Here is a 15,579-nt window from a genome sequence, read left to right as displayed (position 1 = left end):
TGCTAAGTTAACGAAGTACTACAAGCCCTCTCACAATTAGTGAATCATGAAACTGATTTCATGGAATATAAGAGGGCTCAATAGCCCTGGGAAACTCAGATTAATAAAAAACATGTTACAACAGGAGCAGCCACATATATTCTTTCTACAAGAAACGAAGTGTAACAGTACCACCCCTGGAAACATTCTTTCTAAGGCGTGGCCAGGATGTAACTCGATAGCGGTAGATGCCTCTGGGGCCTCGGGTGGTTTGGCCATAGCATGGAACACTCAAGCGATTGGGCTGATAGACATCCATGCGACGCAACACATTATTCAAGCCACCTTTCATATTCTGGGTACCAACATCCATGGTCATCTAACCAACGTTTATTTTCCTCAGATAAAAAGCACCAAAATAGTTGTTCTAAAGACAATTGCAGAGCTCAATGTCAACAGAATCCACCCTCTCTGGATCATGGGGGGTGACTATAACATGATAACCAAGCTAGAAGAAAGGAAAGGCGGGCGAGTTAAGTAGGAACAGGCAAATGCCCACTTGAAAGAATTCATCCTAAATAACTCTCTAATTGACATGCAGTTTTGCAATGGCATGCATACGTGGAGCAATCGAAGAACAGGAAAACAACAAATCGCATCCAAACTTGACAGATTCCTGATCTCTGACAACATGGTACATCTTGGGGGAGATATCTCTTCATCAATTCTCCCTTACTCAGGATCGGATCACTGGCCTATTGCCCTCCAATGGCAAAGACCAGGTGATGTCACAAGGTGACCTTTTCGCTTTGAAGCCTTCTGGCTTTCACACCCCGCTTTCAAAGAATTCATCAGATCTACTTGGATCTCTTTCCCTCAACAAGATGGTTCCAAAATGTATCAGTTTCAGCAAAAACTTAAATTCCTCAAAGGCCAGATCAAGTGCTGGAACAAGGAGACATTCGACAACATCTTTCAAGCGCAGCAGGAGTTAAACAAGGAAATGAAAGATCTTCAACAAAGAGTCATCTCAGGGGGACATAATGAAGAAACCCTTGCTCAGGAACAGCGCATACATAACCAATGGGAGGAGAGAAGAAAGCAGGAGGAAATTTTATGGAAGCAAAAATCAAGGATTAGATGGATGAAAGAGGGAGAGAGGAACACCAAATTTTTCCATCGAACCACAATTCAGCGAAGAATGCATAATACCATCTCGTTCATTCAGAATCCAGAAGGGGAGAGAGTGGAAAATCATGCGGAGATTGAGCAGGAGCTTCTTAGACACTTCCAGCAGGTTCATCTTGAGCCCCAAGTTGATAGGAGGCCAGCTATAGATAAAATCATTTCAAATGTGCCTAAAATCATCACAGCAGAGCATAACGAACTCCTTCTATGCCCTATTATGCAACAGGAGGTGGATACAGCCATGCACCAACTCAAGGAAGGCAAGGCCCCCGGCCTGGATGGTTTCACTACAACATTCTTCCACTCCTTCTGGGAATTGATAAAAGAAGAAGTCTGGCTTGTGGTGGAGGAATCACGCTCCCTTCATTGGCTTTAACCCTCACTCAACTCAAATTTCATTGTGCTAGTACCCAAAGAAGAGAGCACCAGAACTCCGAACAAATTTTGTCCAATTTCACTCTGCAACGTAATATATAAAGTGATTTCCAAGGTTATGGCCAACATGTTAAAGCCCTTACTGCCCTTTCTCATCTCGCCGGAGCAGTCGGGTTATGTGGAAGGCAGACAGATTCTGGATGGCATCATTCTCTCTCATGAAATCATACACTCTCTCAAGCATTCCAAACAAGCAGGTATGATTCTCAAGGTCGACCTCTCAAAAGCTTTCGATAAGCTCAATTGGACTTATATACAAAAAATGCTAAATGCTTTTGGTTTCTCGCCTACATGGGTGAGGTGGGTTATGAGCCTTATCTCTTCCACTTTCTTCTCCATCCTCATAAATGGTATCCCTTCCCGTCCTTTCAGCCCTTCCAGAGGAATCAGGCAAGGCGATCCTCCATCCCCTTTCCTCTTCATGCTCATGGCAGAAGGCCTAGGTCGCCACATCAAGCAAGCCCTTCTCTCTCAGCATCTCAAAGGCTTATCCATTCACAATCTGCCAGCTATATCCCACCAATAATTTGTGGATGATAACATGCTCTTTGGGTACCCCTCTGTTCAAGAAGCTGCTCAATTTAAAACCATGCTAAAAGATTTTTCAGAAGCCTCAGGCACCAATATCAATAAGGATAAATTGCATATCTACTTCTTCCATACCCTTCCCATTACCCAATTCGCTATTGCTCAAATTCTGGGCTTCACCATTGGCTCTCTTCCCTCTAAATACCTGGGAGCCCCCCTCATTGCCTCTGCCCTAAAGCGCGCATCCTGGTGTGAGCTCCTTGAGAAGCTGGAATCCCGCCTAAGTCTCTGGACTCACAGAGCCCTGAACATTGCTAGCCGTTTGGTGCTAATCAAAGCGGTCCTTCAGGCAATGCCTCTTTACCTTTTCTCTATGTTAGCAGCGCCTAAGTGGGTAATCAAAAAGATAAGACCTCTTTAGTGCAACTTCCTTTGGGGCGCTTCAGGAACAAATCGCAAATGGGTTTTGGTAAGGTCGACCATTGTTTGTAAGCCAAAAGAACAAGGGGGCATAGGTATAAGGGATCCCAGTCACAGCAACACAATCATGTACGCAAAGATCTAGTGGCAATGGTTAACTGTGCCTAACAAGCCTTGGGCAAACATCTGGACTGCCAAATATGCCAACCTCAGACCGCAGGAAGACCTGATCAGATTTATCCCCACAGCTAAAGGCTCTCTCATTTGGACAGTGGCTAAACAACATTACTCAATGATCCAGCAACATAGTTTCTGGGAAGTGAGAAATGGTCGAACGGCACGGTTCTGGATGGATGTGTGGAACCAGCTACCGAAGCTCTACAGCACACTTGATCAGACTCCAAACCATTACAGGGAAGGGCAGCTACAAGAAGAGGTATGGCAGAATTGGACCCAAGAAACTGAACAGGGATACAGACAATGGAAGCACAGCAATCATATAATTGAGAACGCAGATCAGCACACACAACAGCTTCTGGAGAAGGAGCTTCAAAATCGACGGATCAGATACTCGGAGGACAAGGACATTCTGAGATGGGGCTACTCACCCAGGGGAACCTTTACTACAAAAGAGGCTTACAAAATCATATGCTGGAACCTAGAGCCCCTGGATCCCTTTTGGAGCAGATTATGGGCCACAGGCATTTGGCCCAAAGTCTCCCTCTTTCTCTGGCTGGTCGGGCATCGGAAAATCCTCACTTGGGACAATCTCAGATGAAGAAACTTTCATGGACCCTCTATGTGCGTCAATTGCAAATCCCAGGAGGAAACCTTTCAACACCTCCTAAGCTCATGCTCTCTAGCCAATCAATTGTGGGAGAAGGCTAGCTTTCGGTGTCAAAGAAATTGTCGAGGGGCGGAAGATATTCTAGACTCACTGCGCCAATGGCAACAAAACCCCTACAAAAGTGGAGTTCTCAATCACTTATGGAGGATAATTCCTGGTCTCCTCATCTGGACTATATGGAAAGAGAGGAATAAGCGCATATTCAAGGATCAGAGCACTCCGCTTGAAATTCTATGGGGCAACTTTTGCCATAACCTCAAGGAGACCTTGGCGCTTCGCAACTGGGCTCAGGATGACTTCCCTTCCACAGCAAATGAGATAGCCATCTGGGCTAATTGGAATCTGCAACTCCAATAGGGCACTCACTCTCCTCCCCCATCTGTGCATAACAACAGTAGAAAGGACTCCTGAACACCTCCCCCAAAGAATACCATCAAGCTCAATTTTGATGGCACTTCTAAGGGCAATCCAGGGAATGCAGGATTTGGGGGTATTTTCAGAAATCATAAAGGTTCCCCCATCCATATTTACTTTGGAAAGTTAGGCTGGGACACTAACAACTCAGCAGAACTGGAGGGGCTTTGGCAAGGGCTTCTCCTTTCTAGGTGTCTCAACTTACAGCCCCTGGAAGTAGAAGGCGATACCCAAATTCTCATCAACATGGAAAAACAACTACAACATGGGACTCAGGCGAGGAAATTAGCCAAGAGTTGGAGGCTTGAGGCCAGGCTGGAGGCCCTAGAACAGTTTCTCCACAACAATCAAGCCATTGTCTTCAATCATGTTAAACGGGATGGTAACAAGGTTGCTGACCTCCTCGCTAATTGGGGAGTGGAGGCGGAGCACACTATACTCTCTAGTCCCATAAACATTATTCATAATTATGATCAAGCCTAGGAATGCAATCCTCTGGTTCAGAAGGATGCAGCTCCCTCGGATGCGGGTGACTGAAGTGGTTTTAAACTTGATAGGACTGGGGTGGGGCGAGGCGGCTCGACACCTGCCCACCCAGTACAAGGTGTTAAATATTGGCGATAGGAGTTACGCCTGGCATGTGCGCGAGCAGGTGTATTCCATCTCCCCGTCAGGTGATTTGGGCTCATTCTCTCTGCCCACTGCAACGGATCCTCCCTCTGCACGCTGCTACTTGCAAGAGATGACGACGTTCATCAATGAAGAAGTTATGAAGGTGGTTTTTCGTGACAGGTTGGGCAAGTTTAAGGAGTGGCAATGCCCTGCGCTCAAGCTCATTCCTTGCGAATTGTTTGTTTGGGATCATCCCATTGCCTCTGTTCGAATTCTGGTTCTCTTGGAAGTTTCTGAGCCTTCGATAAGGAAGCTCTGGCTGGCCCTTCAAGGGCAGCTCCTCTGGCACATTTCTTTCCATGGGAGGGCTCTGGGTCTAAGTCTGAAGATTCTTGGGTTGGTTTGTTATTTTGTTTTCCCTGTCCTGGGCACCGGCTCTTATGGAATGCGTCTGAGTAATCCTTTTACTGTCTGCGTCCCTCTGTTCCTCAATTCTGCCTTCCGTCTGGTCTTCAATTTGGGAGGGAGGGAGATTGGTCTAGGCAATCCATCTGGTATTCTAAGGCATTCTCCCGGGTCCCCGCGTATTAGTTGTTCTGAGCTCCAAGCGCACTGCAACCTTCCCATTACCCCCTCTTCAATGGCTCGTCTACGTCAGAGAATGGGGTGCCGCAGAGGGCAACCCCAACGCGCTCCAACTAGTTCTTCCTCGAATTTGCCTGCCCCCACAAGTGAACTCTTCATTGGTCGTTATCCAGGAACCCGAAGTGGGTGCGGGAGACGGCAGACTTCCAGCCATTATCATGGGCCTCCATCCTCGACAGGCTCAGCCATTTTCACATTCAATAGCTCTCTGCATCGGCCTCGGATAACTGCCCACATTTTTGTGTTCTTCTATGAAACAACTCAGCTGGAAGGTTCTGATTCCCATCCGGGGGGCTCGGGAGTGGTTGTTGGTCCTTCCTCTGCGATTCAATTCGGCATTGGAGTGGCGCCGCTGCAGGCTCAGGAAGCCCCAGGATGCTGAGATGGTGCCAGCAGATCTCGGACCCTCCAATCAGGTAGCTGCTCCTGTTGATGATGTGCCAGAGTTCGGTTGGTGCCAGATCATGGAGGAAACGCCTGCTGACTAGTTTGTTCTCGCTGACGTGGGTTTGTCTTTTGGTTTTTGTAATGGTTTATTTCGGGCATGTCGACTATAGTTCTGGTGTAGAAAGGCAAAGGTCTGCCTATGTTTTTGCTGTTTGGGTTCATGTGGTTCTCCAGATAAGCTTCATCCCGATCCCCTGCGTGGGTTCTGCTACTGGTTTCACATCTGCTTTCTTGGGAATTTTGGCTCTTTTCAGAGCTTTGCACTGACTACGGTCCCTATGTAAATATTTTTCCTCTTTTTTAATAGATTTAGCCTTACTCAAAAAAAAAGAAAAAAGTATTAATAAATTAATTTTTGGAAATTCATAAGCTTGGATTTTGGTAATTTATGATATTTTTATGTAATATAATATGTCTAAGGATGGTATGGTTTCATTTTAAAACATATTTGTATCATAAAACATATTGGAATTGAGTTTTAGTATTAAAAGTTAGTTTTTCAAGAAAAAAATCACTGTATTTATGCATTGTTTTATATATATATATATATATATATAGTCATAGAGAGTGTGGATTATTCATTTCAACACACAAATAATTTCTATTATTGATCATACAACACAGTTACATATATATAAGACATAATTCTTTGACTTCAACAAATCTACATCATATGAAAGTAGATCTATGACTAGACATGATATAGAAAACAACATCTTCTATATTGATGCTTAGGAGCTCACAATGACAACTCAAAACAACCTAAAACACATGAAATCATTAATTCCAACACCCTCCCTTAATGCTTACATGTAACAATAATAGAAAACACTCATTACAGCAATAAATGCATCTTTGTCATATTTGTTTGATATGGTCATCACTAGCACTCATATCCACTTTGAAATCTCACAGTTTCAACTCTTTTCTTCACCACCCTTTGGAGCTTCCATCTTTATCCATTTAATACATAACCATTTCAAACCATTGTTGATGTGCTTTGCAGAATAGACGCTTCTCAACCTCCCAAAGCACAATAAGTTACCTCCTATGGAACGACTACCATCTAGTGAATCCATGGTCCTCTAGCGCCTTCATTAATTATCTAGTATAAAATTTTAGGTACAATATGCCATCAATAGACAATTCCACAACTTGACCTCATATAAATTAACGTGTACCAATGCTCCCAAAGCACGACGAGTCACACTAGATTGACCTTATTGAGAACTACCTATACCTAATGCTCCCGAAGCATAACAGATCACATCAGTCAGTTCAATAGTTGGTCTATTCTTTGTGGTTCTACATATTTTGATTCTTGCACAATATATTAGAATACTACAAATTCAACTCACACCACAAACTTGGACACATGAACAAGCACACATAACAAAACAAACTAAAGCTTCTTTTCCTTTTAGAACAATTTGAGAGTTGGTTATGAGTGCTCTTCGTCACTGTCTGATGTTGACAAGTAACCAAAGTTGGATAGGTTTGTAGTTTCTTTACCATTCAGAAGATGCCTTTCACAAGTTCCACAATTCCAGGTTGTATGCCCATATTTTTGACAATAAAATCATTTTATTGAACCCTCGATTTTTTTCTTCTTTCCTTTGGAAAATATTGCAATTTAATGTTGACCACCAACATCTGAACCTTTTGGATTTTCCTTTTTGTCCATGGCTAAAAGTGATTGAGCTGAGAGGCTCATTTTGCAGCCCAGTATGAGGGGATGTGTAGTTTATCCATTTGTTTGTGCCCCTTTAAGATAAAATTAAAAATTAAAAATTATGTTCTAAATAGAAAAATAATGTCGTCTATAATTTGGAAAAATGAATATGCTGTAAAGTAATTTAAAGTAAAAAAAAGTGTGAATCACATGTTTGAATCTTATACTTTTCAAAAATATTTCAACAAGAGATTTAAATAAACTATTTGAAGATCTATGTTAAATATTTTATGTCAATATCAACTTCATATATATTTATATATAGAAAAAAATAAATAGTTTTTATGGTTAAAATTTGTATTTGGTCCTATATATACTCTATTTAGCATTCAAAAATAAAAATTAAATAATGAAAAATAGCACATTGTATTTTGCAATCTAAAAAAGTTTGCACCTGAAGAAATTTGATCCCTCTCGGCTCATGTTAGATCCGTACTTAAGATTGATCTATGTTGGTGATACCATTCCTTCTAATGATTGAGAGGGAATTTGACTTAATGTGAATATAATGTTGTTATACTTAGGAGATAGGTTATTTAATAGAATTTATTAAGCATCATTTGCATCTATCTTGGCACCAATTTCAACTAATTTCCTAAAGAGAGACATTAACTCATTTATACATATTATCAGTTACGACTTTTCCCTAGAAGTCTTTAGAAGAAGGAAATAACCGAGGTAACCACAAACCAACTTTTAATCATAGGCTCTAGCCAACCTATGGCTCAGAGAGGGCTCTCTCTATTTGATTTAGCTTTATTTGCTGGGATTTTAGGCTAGTTTTGAAGGTTTAGGGGGTTTTAATTTATATTGAAGGTTGGATGGTGGAATCCTTAAAACAGACAGATAGAATGATGTCTTTGGATCATTGGGCTATGGAGTCAAAGAAGGGCAACATAATTGGAATTAACTCACTAGAGGGAGTGTTTAAAGGGAAAGCTAGCAAAGTAAAGTGCAGGTCTTTGAGCCGGATGGGTGAGTGATCTTAACCACGGTGAGAGAGAACTTAAGAATTCTCAGACCAGGATTAAAATGAGGAATAGAGGATAATCATGAACAAAGGGAAATTAAGAATCCTTTGCTATAGATTTCAGGGATACTACCTAAACTAAGGATCAATCAAGAATTCCTTAAATTAGATATTTAGAAGAAAACATTAAAATGCACAATAGTTAAAACAAAGTGCAATGAAGCAAATTCTTAGATATCATTCCATATTATAGCATTCAAATTTCAGATACATTAAAGATTTTGGAAAAAAATTTAAATAAAAATAACAACACAAGAGAAAATACTTGTCTGCACTTCGCTCTACACATGAATCCTGTGAAACGTCTTGTCTTTATTCATTAATTCCGCTTTCTGGTCCAAACAGTGATACAATAGCTTACAGTCTTTTGATCTATAGAAATGTCTAAGAATCCACCATACATACTTCGAATTGTGAAGTATTTATACAAAAAAGTATTACAAAATATCTTAAACTAACTTGAGATTAAATCGAGGAAAATAAAATATCTTCGAGCAAGAAGATAAAGACAGTTGTTGAACTACTTTGATGTTGTCCCCTTTATTATGGTATTGTTGGCCTTTATGGTTGGTTTTAGCCCTTTTAGTTGCCTTGTTGTTTGGTCTGTCACGTATGAGAGCCTTATTAACCTTTTACTTTCCTCTGATACTCTTTGACACTGATACACTTTGGCATGCTGACCTGTCTTCACCTGTTTACTTGGTTGTTCCACTTTTCATTGTATGGTAATCTTTTTACTGTACATTTATTACAATAAATCAGTCATTTTTTCCCACCATTCATCATTGGGTAACTTGACATTCATCATCCTTTGGTATATCTCATCAGCTTCAGTATACTTGGAAAAATTAGGCTTGGTGATGAATAAGTGTTTTACCTCATGTTGGAGGAAAAAGAGGTTCTCAAATGTGTTATATAAAACTCTGCCTATTGTCAAGGCTTTAATAGACAAAGTGCTAGCTTGTTCTTTAGCCAATTGCCTGAGCCTATTGTCATAGTCCTGTTGTGTCATAAGCTTGTCATTGATGACCAATGGACTGGGCAATCCTTTCTCCCTCAAAATTTTGAATTTGGTGATGAATCTATCAATGGCCACCTACATGTTCTTGCACTTTTCCTCCAAGTTTAGCATTAGGTTCCTTTTGGAAAGAACCTTTCTTATTTCCAAAATAGTTTCAGTTTTGTCTTCTATGTCCAGCTCTTGGAGTTCATACCCGTTCTTACTATTGAGGAAGTGGATGAGTCTATTGGCATCCTCAGGCATGTCTCCCAACTCCTCCTTCACTTTCTGGATAGCTTCTATAGCTATCTTTATTAATTCTGTTTGTTCAAAAATAACTTGAATTGATGGCCAAATATCATTGACAGAGTTAATGATATTGGCCCATAATAGTTCCTTGGAATATCCAAGGGGTTTCTCTAATGTTAGGTCCTTTTCGATGGCTTTGACCCTTTCATTCATCTTGTTGGCCTTCTGAGTTTCTTCTTTTTACATAATTTGGGCAAGTCTGTAGTCAGTTTCTAAACTTGCCTCCTTTTCTCTTAGTTTGTTCATTTCAGCGGCTTGGATGGATATTTCATTCATGGCCTTCACTAATTTATCTACATCCTCTCCTCATGTACCTATTGTTGTAGACTTTGTTGTGACTGTCATTGATGTGGCAGGTGCAGTTGTAGGTGCCAGTGAGGCTGCAAGCGTGGAAGGAACTGTTGTAGACATTGTAGGGATGATGTTCGTAGAAGTTGATGCAATGTCAGTTTGTTTCACTTGGATTAAACTATCCAATTATTTCTTGGTTTCCTTTAGTTGAGCATTGAGTTGGAGGACCAAGTCCATCAACTCCTCATGCTTTTTTTGGGTCTCCAAAACTTCCAGTGTTTGAGGATGTTGCAGCTGGGGAATTTTCAATTGCTTCCTAAGTGCAGCAATATCATCATTTTTCTTCTTTGTGAGCTACTCTATAGCTTTAATATCCTTGGGATCGTGTCCCAATTCAATAATTAAGTCTTCCAAAGACTTAATCCTGGTATCCTTAGCCTATGAGGAGGCCTTTTCCAACTGAAACTGTGTTGAGATATTATTCAATGAACTTTGTAAATTATGGGCAGCTATGGCTTTACCTGTAAGGGTGGAGTATATCATTTCTCCAGCCTGTTTATGCAATTCTGTTTGGTCTATGGAATGAATATCCCTTGCCAATGCTTCAAAGTCAACCCTCTTGAAATCTGATGATGTCTTGGGCTGCTGTGTTGTAGGTTTGATAAACGACATCTACAACTTTCCCTCCTTGATGTCAAAGGCTGACATTAGCCTTATTTGATTTGTGGGAGTGAGATTTAGGTATTGAGCATAAGTCTGAGCTTTGAGTTTCTCATTCCTCATTTTAATTTCTTTATACCTGTCCTTTATGTCCTAGTCTTTGTCAGCAGGCCTACTGAAGGAAGACACTTCCACACTAAGCTGCCTTTCCAACATCTGAGTCTGTGATGTGGAAGGCTCTTGTACGTCTTCAGATGGAGTTATGGGCCTGGTTCCATCTACCTCTGTGTTGGTTAGCTGTGTTTATCCTTCTGTATATTCCTGTTCAGTGGCCAGATTGAGCCTTTGCCTCTTGTTGTGACTCATTTCCTGCTACAGATTAGAGGTGTCCATTCCTGAACTAGAAGCTCCCTCTCTATTTCTTTTTGGATTTTTCTCTTCATTCTGAGGAGTCTGCATGACTGGAGGGGTGCTCATGGCTATTTCTTGCTCTTCTGGTACCTGTAGAAAATAGCTCTCATCAAGATACTTTCCCAAATCAATCAGAGCGTTTTCTACATCTACTCTTGTGAAGTCTTTGTCTACTAAGGTATTTTCCACCTATTCTATCTGATTTGCATATGCCTCTATTTCTGGTATGGGGTGGTGGATAAAAGGTCCTAGCTTGACCTTTTGCCTTTTCTTGGTAATGAATTCTAAAGGGTCACATCTCCATACAAAACTCCTTTGGAATTTCATGCTTTATAAGATCAGGTCTGCCTCTTTCCCTGCCTCTCTAGAATTGCATATGAAGGGACCTAACTGGTCTTTGATTTTGAAATAGGCCTTCTTCTTGGCATTGAAAAAGTTGACCTCATCTGCATTGATGATTTGTCTGTAATATTCTAAGGAAAACAACCTCATAGGGAGGTATCTTTGCAACTTATATGGTGCAAGCAGGCAACCATATATTCCGATTTCTGTGTGGTTTTGGTAAAGGTACCAATCTCCCACTTTGGTTTTCTTGGAAATTTGGAGGAGTCTTTTTATCTCTGGACTTATCCTAGGTGGAGGATTTCCAGTGAGGATAGTCATGATTGGATACATAAAAGAATATATGAAGTCTGAGTATGTATATGGTGATCTAAACTCATGGAAAACCAGGGTCCAAAAAATGACAGATCTAGGCTGGCCCCTAGTGTCAAGCTTTTGGAGAGTAAAAGGAAACTTATTCGACTGATAATATAAAAATATATGGTACAATATAAAGGAGTATTTTCAATACTCTCCCATTTCCCATTCTTGTGAACTTCTCATGCATTCTATCAGCTATGAATTTGGCAAAGTCATATGTGGTTGCAGGAGGCTACCCTCGGGTATAAATGGACATGAAGGCAAGAATAACTTCATCAATGTATTCACTTGTAGTGTAACCCAAAACACATGATATCATGGTGACAATGTACTGGCCCCATTTAGAGAAAATAGCTGATACATATGGAGGGAAGTCCTTAGCGATGTGTTTCTCCTCTCCAATGAAGGTTTTGAACAACTGGGCCAGTCTTGATGGGCTTAGCTTAGGATACTGGTCCAACAGGTCTCCAATTGAGAGTGGGGTTATGTTTGGCCCTGGTTGGAACTGCAGCATTTCATTAATGGACTCAGCTGTGATAGTGAATATAACCTTCTAGTCATGAGACATTATGGCTCTATGGCTGGGGACGTAACATGTATAGCACATGTATAGCACATATGAACAACTTCTGGAAATATATGAACTTGGGGGAACTGGTATGTGGGTAAATTGGACTCCTAGAGGCCAATATCATCTGTATGGTTCAAGTGTCTATCTTTGCTTAAGAAATGAATTTTTAGCAGGAGCTCTGTTGAAGTTGTATCTTTGATTTGGAAATCCTTGTCAGCCAGGGGAAGGTGGTCCAGGTCCAAGTGTGGAGTGGAAATAGGTCTAACGTCCATGGCGATAGGGGCAGCCATAATTCAGTTCTTGTGGATTTGAATTAGGCTCTGGGGGTTTTATCAAAGGTTTTGGGACTTTTAGAGGGTTTAGGCGAGTAGCTCTTAAATTGGAAGTACTCTTTAATCAATTTTTTAAACTAAAACACTGCATAGGCTAAAGGTTTCGAAATTTGCAAGGGTAACAAGTAATTCATGGTGAAATACCTGGAATTGGGAGAATTGGCTCTAAAAATGATGGTTCGCGGTAGCTACAGTAGTTGGTGTAGTCCTGGTACGGACTGAAAGGTCAGATGGGTTGTCTGCAGCGTCTTTTGGAGTATACATGGAAGTATGTTTGGCATATTCAACGTTTGTAGGGATTGCAAAGGTTCACAGAGTTTAAAAAGAGAATGCATGAAAAAAAGGTGAAAGAGGGATTCACAGCCTTTTATGGACAAAATGATTAGTTTTGGCAGGTTCACTTTTGGATGAACAATTGATAGTTTTTCAGTTAAGTAAGGGAAACAGTTTTGGAGGGCCATCGCACTGGTTTTGTGGTGCGGGTGACTTTTGGGAGGGATCACCTAATGTATCTTAGAGCGTGACACATAGCATTCGGGGAATCAGGGAAAACCACTTTATCGGGTGGTTAACGTTCAGCCATCAGGTGTGGCCGATGTGGATGTGCCCCATTAGATGAGGGGGGACGATGATCAAATGGTAGTCGGGCGGAAGAGCTGCATAGGGGGAAATGAACAGGAGTTGATGGGGGGGCCTAGGGGTTTAATCATGATTGTTTGGGATTATTTTAGGGATAAATCACAAGTTCAAAATGATCGGGCCAGGCTTAATGAGTGATTAGGGAGTCGGTTGAGGTTAATAACGGGATTAACTTAAGTTTACTGGGATTAGGCAAACTAAGTAAGATTATATCGGGGTATGGGTAATTTCTATTAGTTTTTTATTAAAACCAAAGGTTGGGGTATTTTATATAGGGATTTAATTTAATATGAGATAATGGGGATTTATAGGAATTTATATAATAATATTAGTGATTAATATGAAAATGCGATGGGTGAGTGGGTTTTTCCTTAGTACAAGGGTAAAGTAAAACATTTGCACACTTAGCTTTATACTTAGGAAAAGGACTTTTTGTAGGTTTTTTAGGGAAATAGGATTTAACATGGTATTTGTCACTTTTCATAGGTTACTGGAGTTTAACTTAGGAAAAGAGTTTTATTATGGGAATGAAGGGGGATGATTTTTATGAAGGGGATTCTAATACTTGCATGTATAAGTCATTAAGCAGAGGGTTCGGTCCCTCCAGAAGTCAAAGAAATTCTCTGAGCCTTTTTTACTTAAAGGAATTTTAAGTACTAGAACATCTTGATGGGGGAAATTAATAAGTAAAAGAAGTGAAGTGAGTGGGGGGATGTTAATTAAAACACATTTGAAAACCATTGTGCCTGCTTTGTTTATTGTTTATGCACATTTAAAGATGTATTTGAACATAACATAAGTGCCTTTGTGTAATTACTTGATATTTTTGCAACCTTTCTACTACTTACCCATTTACTTACCCTACCATTTTTTCTTCATTTTATTTGGGTGCATTTAGGCTAGCAAACCCTTATCAATCTTTTCTTTTATTTTACAAAGAAAACTATCTAATTCTAACCTTATATTATCCAGGGGCTCGGATTAAACTTATGGGATACTTTTATTTTCTCTACCTATCTAATAATCTGCCAAGGTTAAACTGTGTGGTAAGATTTTATTCTCTAACTATAAACATAAAATTCAAAGCATGAAATAACCAAGTTTAAACATTTTGACTATCATGGATTGTGGCATGAATAACAAGCTGCACACAATCATTATTATGCATAAAGTAAATAGTAGTGGCATTTTCACTTGCTCACCTTCATGGTCTCTTTTTGTTTTTTGGGGTTCATATATTTTCATTTTTTTGGACCTATTCTTTTTCTTTTGTCCTTTGATTTTCTTTTAGGACATAACCTCTTTACATTTTAAAAATTTTCAATATGGAAAACATTTGCAGAAAGCAAAGGTATGTACAATATTACAAGGCTTCAAATTAGTCATTCAAAATTACGACTCCTATTGGTATAGGAACCTAATAGTGGCTCCACTTGGGGATGGCATTTTCTAGTGAAATGTCAAGAACTTTCAAGATCAATGGCCTCTGAACTGTTGTTGATGTTACCTTGTAAAATGTCCCTCTATGCATCTGCATTATTGATACTTATGACAGTATATATTTCAAAGCTTCGGGCCTTCTCTTCGAGCTTCAACTTCAAAAATCACCATCCAATCCAAACTAGACTTTTGAAAATAGAATATGTACAAATGGGAAATGAGAATTACCAACTAGGTTCAAAGTAGTGTTTTAACATTCGACTATTCACTGGCCCACCTTCTGCTTCTTTACCATCAAGTTCTCTCAGGAAGAAAGCATTATTTCCTCTATAAGCATAGATGACATAGGGACCTTTCCATAGGAAATCAAATTTACCATGTTTACCTTTTTATTCCCTTCTTGAATCCAACTTGAGCACCTTGTCACCAAGGTAGAAATCTTCAGCTTTGGTTCTTTTATCAAAAATATTTTTAACCCTTTCCTGCACAACTTCAGACCTAATGTAGACCTCTTCTCTAGTTTGTTGTAGATGAATAGTTTGGTTGATTGTTCTTTGGATACTATTGGGTTCAACCTGCAATTCTTGAAGTATCTTGATTATTGGTACTCCCAAATAGGATGGAAAGACAACTTCCATCCCCTAGACTAGTTGATAGGGAGAAGTACCAATTGATTTCTTAGTAGTCAATCGATCTGCCCACAAGGCATTGACTGGCTTCTTATTCCAAGTTTTCTTATTGTCCTCTAGTAACTTCATGATGATGTTTACCAAGATTTTGTTTGAGTATTTTGCCAGTCCATTTCCTTGAGGGTAATAGGTTGTAGAATGGCCCAAGGTGATATGATACTTATTGCAGAACTCTATCATTATTTTGGATTTGAAGGCTATTGCATTATTAGTAATGACTTTAGTTGGACATACAAATCTTAATAGAATATTGGTTTC

The 15,579-nt window shown here is 40.0% G+C and overlaps 1 protein-coding gene across 1 annotated transcript; it reads left to right on the top strand.

The window, feature by feature from the left end:
• The first annotated feature begins 1,660 nt into the window (after positions 1-1,660).
• LOC149181978 (secreted RxLR effector protein 78-like) lies at positions 1,661-2,128 on the top strand. Its single transcript, XM_089414412.1, has one exon. It carries the CDS (start codon positions 1,661-1,663, stop codon positions 2,126-2,128), a length of 468 nt encoding a protein of 155 aa, XP_089270538.1.
• The last annotated feature ends 13,451 nt before the right edge of the window (positions 2,129-15,579 follow it).

Source organism: Pinus tabuliformis, chromosome 3_2 (genome assembly GCF_031772625.1).
Source record: "Pinus tabuliformis cultivar Carrire ecotype Pingquan chromosome 3_2, CPIR1, whole genome shotgun sequence".
Lineage (NCBI taxonomy): Eukaryota > Viridiplantae > Streptophyta > Pinopsida > Pinales > Pinaceae > Pinus > Pinus tabuliformis.
The sequence above is the reverse complement of the archived record's forward strand: the minus strand, read 5'-3'. Positions and strand labels throughout refer to the sequence as shown.